The 9,578-nt window shown below is 47.0% G+C and overlaps 1 protein-coding gene across 2 annotated transcripts; it reads left to right on the forward strand.

The window, feature by feature from the left end:
• The first annotated feature begins 941 nt into the window (after positions 1-941).
• On the forward strand, positions 942-2,976 carry LOC125544407 (uncharacterized). 2 transcript variants are annotated; one of them, XM_087547375.1, is made up of 3 exons: positions 942-1,416; positions 2,408-2,462; positions 2,629-2,976. In XM_087547375.1, the coding sequence occupies exons 1-2, from the start codon at positions 957-959 to the stop codon at positions 2,413-2,415; spliced, it is 468 nt and encodes a 155-aa protein (XP_087403501.1). In that variant the 5' UTR covers positions 942-956; the 3' UTR covers positions 2,416-2,462; positions 2,629-2,976. The 2 variants fall into 2 exon arrangements, with proteins under 2 accessions (XP_087403501.1, XP_048564043.2); XM_048708086.2 differs by lacking the exon at positions 2,408-2,462.
• Positions 2,977-9,578: the final 6,602 nt, after the last annotated feature.

Here is a 9,578-nt window from a genome sequence, read left to right on the forward strand (position 1 = left end):
GACCAAAACATAAGAGAAGAAATAGCCCACTATCACCCCATCGAGGGACCAAGGAAAATTAGCCCCACAACATCACGCAACCACGCATGCAGTTGCTCGCTTCCCAGCTGTTGCGATCAACGCGTGAGTCTCTGCCTACTACCGTCGGTCCCCCGCTAGGGAAAATTTGCTTCGGCCTCTAAGCGAAGATCAGAAGGAGACTAATTATGATCCGTCATGGCTGCATCGGTGCATAGTTTGTCTTTATCCTTACGAATCCCCAATTGATCACTGTCATCAACCACTGCCATGACCGACCACAGGGCTTACTGTCTTTATGATACGCCCACTCCCGTAATTAACCTCGGGTTCAAATCTCTACATTTTTGTTGCCTAATATGAATGATTTGATCGACATGAAAATTGTATTTCAAGTCAGTTAGTATATAACTTATTTGGGAATTAAATTTCTTGTGTCGAATACGAGCGATTTGGTAGTAATTTTTCAGTCTTTAATTACACCTATGAAAACATGAGTTCGAATTTAGACTTCTTAGCATGCTATATGAAGTATTTTGGCTTGGCCAGTCCTCACCGGTCTGCAAGAGCTTAAGTGTGGAGCTCGCCCCCTCTATACTAAATTCCTGACTCCATCCCTGCGGTGCTTCTAGACACTTTCTGAAAATAAAATGTGGGCCACATAATAAAAAAATAGTACATTTTTTATCTATTATTATATATGTTAGCTATAAGATAGACTCTAGATGACATGACAATGGCTTATAGCCAGCAGCTGCCTATACTATTAACCATGCTCTAAATGGTTCGTCCAAGTTGACACGCACAAGGCCAGAGAACGACTAGTATAGAATCTGGGCATCTGATGCAAAAATAGAAAAAGGATTCTGGACCATTGGATTTGGGATGAATGGTAAGGCTCTAGGTGGAGGAATCTGTACTCACGGTTACATAATTCTATGCAAAAACATCCCTCTGGTCCTCATGTTTTCTTTTCGGATCCTTCTCAGATCCCTAATCCTCCATCGGCCCTCTCGACCTCTCCAGCCGGCGAGCGACGCTGTCGGCGGTCCTGGCCAGATCCGGTGTTGGCTCCCCTCCACAGCTTCTTCTCCCTACCTCCTGTCTTCCGCTCCGGCTTCAAGGTCGCGTGGATCCGCCTCCCGGCCAGGCCCAACGTCGCGCGGCGCATCATCGCAGGGATTCGTCGGCCGTCGCTAGTCGTCCTCGTCGATGGCCGCGGCCGCCTCGCGCACAACTGCCTAGGTCACCGTCTGGCCTCCACCATGCCGGACTCCGATGGGTTCGCGACAGATCCGAAGACCCGCGGCACAGAGTTGTTAGAGAATACGCAGCCCAGACGGCTACACGCGCCAGCTCTTCTTCCTGACTCCATCCCCTCACTGGCTCAGTATCAAGGTATCTTCTCTCTCACCCATATATTTCTATCTAATGGGGAAGTCTAGTTTGTTATCGAGTCTGGGCACATGCCCAGCCAACGTAAGCGCGGGTTTACCTCATGTTCTATGTTTACCCATCACATGTAACAATTTTGAATGCACAGAATAGTTTACTGCTTGTACTACACAACATAGTTCCATTTAATCTATTGTGCCATGTATATGCTACTCCCCCCGATCCAAAAATAAGTGTCGTGGTTTATTTTGGATCGGAGTGAGTATTGAATCAAAGCATGAATATTTCAGAGGCAGTGCACATGTCTTTGACTGAATTGACTATGGATCTAGCTAGGGGAAGTATGCCGAGAGTGCACAGAGTTATCAATTTGGCAATCCTTCAATTGCGGATCTTACGCGTACATCGGTGAAATTATTAGCTAAATTTAGCTAGCTTCTAGTTGAATTGCTCTCAACCGGTGATTGAAAAGTGAATATAATTTCCCTTGATTATGGAGCACAAGTGACATGTTGTGGGGAAACTCGTCAATGGTGGGACAACATATGCATATCCGGCAAAATCAAGCCGACGCAATAATGTCTCGTCCATCTAATTAACCTGCGCCATGTTTGGTTAGCTAGCTAGTTAAGAATTTGTTGTTGTTCTGAGATAGTGTGCTTGCTGGCATGGGGGTATGCATATTGCAGATTTAACTAACAAAACTCAAGGCTTTTGATGAGCTGACGCCGGTCAATTGTTTCACACTCCAGTAGCTAGCTGGTGGGAGATACCTCGATTGGAGACATCAAATAATAGATATATGTGTATTTGTGACTAACAGTTAGCCAACAAGGGTTTAACAACATTACAGAAACAGTAGAAGTACAGATGCAGAGCAGAGAGAGCTAGCTAGCTAGCTGCCTGAGCTGCACCAGCATGCGTGGTGCAGCCTGTAGCCTTCTAATTTGCAACCATGCAATTGGAGATGACTTCTGAATTTGTTTTGTTTCAGGAGATTGAGAAGTCAGACATCTGGATTTTGGTGTAGAACACATGTTATGCTCCGGGTATGATGAGTAGTTTAGAGCTCGTTGACTAGTACTAACTGCCCCTGCGGTTGCTCTTGGGTCATTTTGAAGAATTATTTGCAGCTTCTAGAGAATCTTAGTTGTTACTGTCTCACATGGTTCTAAGCAAATAAAAACAGTATTTGTTTTGTGTGATCTTTCCCAGGCATATGAAGTTCCAAGAGCAAGAAACAGTATAACTGGCGGCAAGAGAAGAACATTCTGTCATATACCATCAGGATAGCAAAGCTGAACACAATTTTTTAAAGCAATGCTTGTTCAGTTGTGATCCTTAAGTCCTTCGCACTCATTCTTACTGGTCATGCACTAGAAATGATCATGTCAACTTATGTATCACTTCATATGTATGTATGTCTCTTGTGGATGCGCCAGATTGACAAATATGTGTGCTCAGGAAGGGTCTAGTTTGACGTGTACTCGAATATTTGTGCAACTGATGGTCTAGCTTGACATGTACTCAAATAATTCCAATATTTGTGCTTGGAATTGTCCAGTCTAACATGTGCCTGAAATGGTCTAGCTTGACTTAATTTTCTCACCTTCACTTATATTTGTGATACATATTGACACACTTTGGTAACCAACTTGTTTAGTTTTCTTGCACGATTGATAGACATATAGTAGAAACCAGTACTGTACTTATATATACATGAAACCATCCATTAGACAAGTATAAAGCCGAAGCATCAACGCTGTGACGATTTGAAAATTAGTCTTATATACCAAGGACAAAATGAACGAATATGAGAAAGGTGAGGTGTTTACAGTGAAAGTCATGTTTTATATCTGACTATTAGTGGGGGGGTTTCGTAAAAATGTACATTAAGTGGCAGGAGGTACCTCTGTGCCATTCATCTTCAATCCAATGGCCCAGAATGCGTTTTTCTATTTTTGCACCACAAGTGCAGATTCTATACTAGTTGCTTCCGCAAGGCCATGTTGCTGGCGGCGGGCGGCGGGCATCAAATTCGGCACATGAGTGACGAGCCATCCAGGACAGACACACTCAAATTCAGGCGTATTTGGCAGCCCAGCGAGTTGTTATATTAAAAAAATCCAGCCGAACACCAAAACCGACGATGCCAGCGACGCCACACCGGCACGTCGCCGTCATGTAAGTGGAGCCGAGGCGCGCCTAGCTTAGAAATTTTCACGCGTGCCCTCTGTTGAACGTACTACCTCCATTCAGGTGCATAAGGTACCTAAAAAAATTCTAAAATTCCAAAAGTGTTAGACGTAATTTAATTAAATGCTTCTCATTTATTTAAACCATCTCGTTTTTTTCTGTTCGCTCCACCAGGACGCGCTCCTTCTTCTAATCTCCCACCGGTCCACCTTCTAGTAATCTCCGATGTGAAAGCAAACAACATGCATGTTGCTTCTTCTCTCTTCTCTGTACCGCCTCTTTTTCTATGTGAAAGCAATCATGCATGCTGCATGTTCCCATGGCGCTCCTTCCCAACACTAATGACAGGATTAATTTCCAAATTCAGATTTGATTTTGAGGGAAATCTGCGCGCGCTCTCGTCCAATCTCAACCCACCTAAATCGCAGAGCTTTTTTTTAGGCGCCTTATGCACCTGGACGGAGGGAGTAAAGGAGATGCAAGAGCATCTTTTTTTAATCATTTTTACTTCTATGGTCTGTTTGGATTCATGGGTTAGACTTAGTTTGGTTTAGTTTGGACTCAACTAACCTAAAAATATCCAAACCGGGGGGTTAGTTTGGGTTAGATGCATCTAACCCATTCAAAAAATCTAACCCACCCAAGAGGTGCTTATTTGGCTTAGTTCTTCTTGGGACCACTAAAAACACATTTTTCTCTCGCTCTTCCTGCAGCAGATCCCTCCCCACTTCCTCGAAGCTTCTCGTCCTCTCCTTCCCTGCCTCCCGCACTGTCCGTGAAGGCGGCTCGCCGTATCCGCGCTCCATCTAATCCTGCCATCCAAACACCTCTCTAGCTAGAGTTAGTTCAGGGTTAGAATCTAACTCTAACCTCTAACTGAGTTAGAGAATCCAAACAGGGCCTATGTATGTCCGTGGACATGCTCGGCTACTCCTCTTTATTAGTTCAGGCAACCACACTCTCATTTATAAAACCTCATTTCCATACAATTTCATGCAATGTTTGTTTGATCATATTTAGTCCATGATACAAAGATAAAATGAACTACATTTGAAAACAACCTACCCTAAAATAATATTCATTGTCATGGGAGATGTCGATGACCCCCTTGCTAGAGCGGCCGGTCTTGTGAACATTGGTGGCGGGATGAATCTCGGGTGCCCCCTTCTCGTTGTCGTCATCGTCCGTGAAGAGCCGCTCCCACCTCATGCCGCTGAGGTGGATAACGCGGCCTGGTTTTTGTTCACGAGACCAGGATTGACGACGAGCGTCGCGAAGGCGACAATGCTCGTGTGCTTCACCTATAACCGCGCATCTGCGGCTTGGGCGAGGTGGAACTACTCCACCGCCTCCTTCATTCCAAATCCGTTCGGCTCAACATCCATGTATGCTGCCTTCCACCTCCACCTCCTCCATTCCTGCCTCCTACTCCTTCTCCATAATGCGAGCGGCGGGACGTGCCTTGACGACGTGCCTCTCCACCAAGATCTCTTCCTTGATGCTCTGACGTTAGCATTTTGTAATATGTGGCCTTCTTCCTGACCATGAAAGACAGCGAGGTCGGAGCAGAAGGGGACACGGACAGGGAAGCGGTGGCGCCATGGACGGGAGGGAAAGGAGGGAAATGAGGGCAAATATGGTTTGTCCTTGCCGTCTGGCTTAAATAGCCAGGTTCTTGGCCCCTTGGACGACGCCCGACGTAGCGCCATGAATGTGCTCACTGAGGGAGTTCTGGATTAGGGGGTCTCCGGATAGCCGGACTATATCCTTTGGCCGGACTGTTGGACTATGAAGATACAAGATTGAAGACTTTGTCCCGTATCCGGATGGGACTTTCCTTGGCGTGGAAGGCAAGCTTGGCAATACGGATATGTGGATCTCCTCCCTTGTAATCGACTTTGTGTAACCCTAGCCCCCTCCGGTGTCTATATAAACCGGAGGGTTTAGTCCGTAGGACAACATACAGTCATACCATAGGCTAGCTTCTAGGGTTTAGCCTCTACGATCTCGTGGTAGATCAACTCTTGTAATACTCGTATCATCAAGATCAATCAAGCAGGACTTAGGGTATTACCTCCATCAAGAGGGCCCGAACCTGGGTAAACGTCGTGTCCCCCGCCTCCTGTTACCATCCGCCTTAGATGCACAGTTCGGGACCCCCTACCCGAGATCCACCGGTTTTGACACCGACATTGGTGCTTTCATTGAGAGTTCCACTGTGTCATCACCATAAGGCTTGATGGCTCCTTCGAGCATCAGTAACGATGCAGTCCAGGGTGAGGTTTTCCTCCTCGGACAGATCCTCGTATTCGGCGGCTTCGCACTGCAGGCCAACTCGCTTGGCCATCTGGAGCAGATCAAGAGCTACGCCCCTGACCATCAGGTCAGGTTCGAAAACCTAAACTACACTGCCGACATCCGCGGAGACTTGATCTTCAACGGATTCGAGCCCATGTCAGGTGCACTGCACGATCACGACGAGCATGATTTAGCTCTGCCGTCGGACATTGTTCGGGAGATCACACCTACAACTACTCCGGCCTTCAATCCGGAGCAAATTGCGCCATCCGAGGACGGAAGGATAGACCCCGCCATGGAGGCTGCACTCTCAGTGGTGATGGAGCCGGATACTGACTTCACTCCTTACGAGAGCCGTGTTGCCGAACCACTGGATTCGTCTCCGGCCACGGACTCCGAGCCGCCTGCATCCGTGCCTATCAGATCCGATTGGGCGCCGATCAAGGAGTTCACCTCCGCGGATATCTTTCAGCACTCGCCTTTCAGCGATGTGCTAAATTCATTAAGGTCTCTCTCCTTGTCAGGAGAACCTTGGCCGAACTATGTCCAGCTAGAATGGGATGCGAACGACGAAGAAATTCGCTGCCCACCCACCACGCACTTAGTAGCCACTGTCGACGATTCAACCGACATGCTCGACTTCAAATCCGAAGACATCGACGGTATGGACGACGATGCAGGAGACGAACAGGAACCACCGCCCATAGGGCGCTGGACCGCCACCTCATCATATGATATATACATGGTGGACACCCCCAAAGAAGGCAATGGCGACGAGACAGCGGAGGATGACCCCTCCAAGAAGCAACCCAAGCGCCGATGATGTCTACTACACGACCTTCTTTTTGTAGACGTTGTTGGGCCTCCAAGTGCAGAGGTTTGTAGGACAGTAGCAAATTTCCCTCAAGTGGATGACCTAAGGTTTATCAATCCGTAGGAGGCGTAGGATGAAGATGGTCTCTCTCAAGCAACCCTGCAACCAAATAACAAAGAGTCTCTTGTGTCTCCAACACACCCAATACAATGGAATATTGTATAGGTGCACTAGTTCGGCGAAGAGATGGTGATACAAGTGGTATATGGATGGTAGATAAAGGTATTTGTAATCTGAAATTATAAAAACAGCAAGGTAGCAAGTGATAAAAGTGAGCGTAAACGGTATTGCAATGTGTGGAAATAAGGCCCAGGGTTCATACTTTCACTAGTGTAAGTCCTCTCAACAATACTAACATAATTAAATCATAAAACTATCCCTCAACATGCAAGTATGCAACAAAGAGTCACTCCAAAGTCACTAATAGCGGAGAACGAACGAAGAGATTATGGTAGGGTACGAAACCACCTCAAAGTTATTCTTTCCAATCAATCCGTTGGGCTATTCCTATAAGTGTCACAAACAGCCCTAGAGTTCGTACTAGAATAACACCTTAAGACACAAATCAACCAAAACCCTAATGTCACCTAGATACTCCATTGTCACCTCAAGTATCCGTGGGCATGATTATACGATATGCATCACACAATCTCAATTCATCTATTCAACCAACACATAGAACCTCAAAGAGTGCCCCAAAGTTTCTACCGGAGAATCACGACGAAAACATGTGCCAACCCCTATGCATAGGTTCATGGGCGGAACCCGCAAGTTGGTCACCAAAAATACATCAAGTGGCACGTGGTATCCCATTGTCACCACAGATATCCACGGCAAGACATACATCAAGTGTTCTCAAGTCTTTAAAGACTCAATCCGATAAGATAACTCCAAAGGGGAAACTCAATTCATTACAAGAGAGAAGAGGGGGAGGAGAAACATAAGATCCAACACATCAAGATCGTGCCAAATCAAGAACACGAGAGAGAGATCAAACACATAGCTACTGGTACATACCCTCAGCCCCGAGGGAGAACTACTCACTCCTCGTCATGGAGAGCACCGGGATGATGAAGATGGCCACCAGAGAGGGATTCCTCCTCCGGCAGGGTGCCGGAACGGGGTCCCGATTGACTTTTGGTGGCTACAGAGGCTTGCGGCGGCGGAACACCCAATCTTTTTTTCGTTCTGGAAGTTTTAGGGTATATGGACTTATATAGGCAGAAGAAGCACGTCAGGGGAGCCACGGGGGCCCCACGAGGCAGGGGGCGCGCCCTATGGGAGGCGCCCCCCACCCTCGTGGGCAGCTCCCGTATCTTCTGACGTGGGGTCCAAGTTCATCAGGTGTGTTTCCTTCCAAAAATAACTTCTCCAATTGATTTCGTTCCGTTTTGACTCCGTCTAATATTCCTTTTCTTCAAAACACTGAAATAGGCATAAAACAACAAATCTGGGTTGGGTCTCCGGTTAATAGGTTAGTCCCAAAAGTAATATAAAAGTGGATAATAAAGCCCAATATTGCCCAAAACAGTAGATAATATAGCATGGAACAATCAAAAATTATAGATACGTTGGAGACGTATCAAGCATCCCCAAGCTTAATTCCTGCTCGTCCTCGAGTAGGTAAATGATAAAAATGATAATTTTTGATGTGGAATGCTTGTTGGCATAATTTCAATGTAATTCTTCTTGCTTGTGATATGAATATTCAGATCCAAAAGATTCAAGACAAAATTTTATATTGACATAAAAATAATAATACTTCAAGCATACTAATAAAACAATTATGTCTTCTCAAAATAACATGGCCAAAGAAAGCTATCCCTACAAAATCATATAGTCTGGCTATGCTCTATCTTCACCACACAAAATATTTAAATCATGCACAACCCCGATGACAAGCCAAGCAATTGTTTCATACTTTTGATGTTCTCAAACTTTTTCAATCTTCACGCAATACATGAGCGTGAGCCATGGATATAGCACTATAGGTGGAATAGAATGGTGGTTGTGGAGAGGACAAAAAGGGAGAAGATAGTCTCGCATCGACTAGGCGTATCAACGGGCTATGGAGATGCCCATCAATAGATATCAATGTGAGTGAGTAGGGATTGCCATGCAACGGATGTTGGGGAACGTTGCAGAAAACAAAAATTTTCCTACAGTTTCACCAAGATCCATCTATGAGTTCATCTAGCAACGAGTGATCGGATTGCATCTGCATACCTTTGTAGATCATGCGCGGAAGCGTTCAAAGAACGGGGATGAGGAAGCCGTACTCGACGTGATCCAAATCACCGGAGATCCTAGCGCCGAACGGACGGCACCTCCGCGTTCAACACACGTACGGTCAGCGTGACGTCTCCTCCTTCTTGATCCAGCAAGGGGGAAGGAGAGGTTGAGGAAGATGGCTCCAGCAGCAGCACGACGGCGTGGTGGTGGTGGAGCTGCAGTACTCCGGCAGGGCTTCACCAAGCTCTATGGAGGAGGAGGATGTGTTGGAGAGGGAGAGGGAGGCACCAAAGGCAAAGGTAAGAGGTCCTCCATCCCCCCCACTATATATAGGGGGGCCTAGGGGGGCGGCGGCCCTAGGAGATGCAATCTCCTAGGGGGGCGGCGGCCAAGGGGTGGGGGGCTTGCCCCCCAAGCAAGGGGCGCCCCCCTTTAGGGTTTCCCCACCCTAGGCGCATGGGCCCTAGGGGAAGTGGCGCCCCAGCCCACTTTGGGCTGGATCCCTTCCCACTTCAGCCCATGGGGCCCTCCGGGATAGGTGGCCCCACCTGGTGGACCCCCGGGA

This window comes from Triticum urartu, chromosome 3A (assembly GCF_056163025.1).
Source record: "Triticum urartu cultivar PI428250 chromosome 3A, HENAU_Tu73, whole genome shotgun sequence".
Taxonomy (NCBI): Eukaryota; Viridiplantae; Streptophyta; class Magnoliopsida; order Poales; family Poaceae; genus Triticum; species Triticum urartu.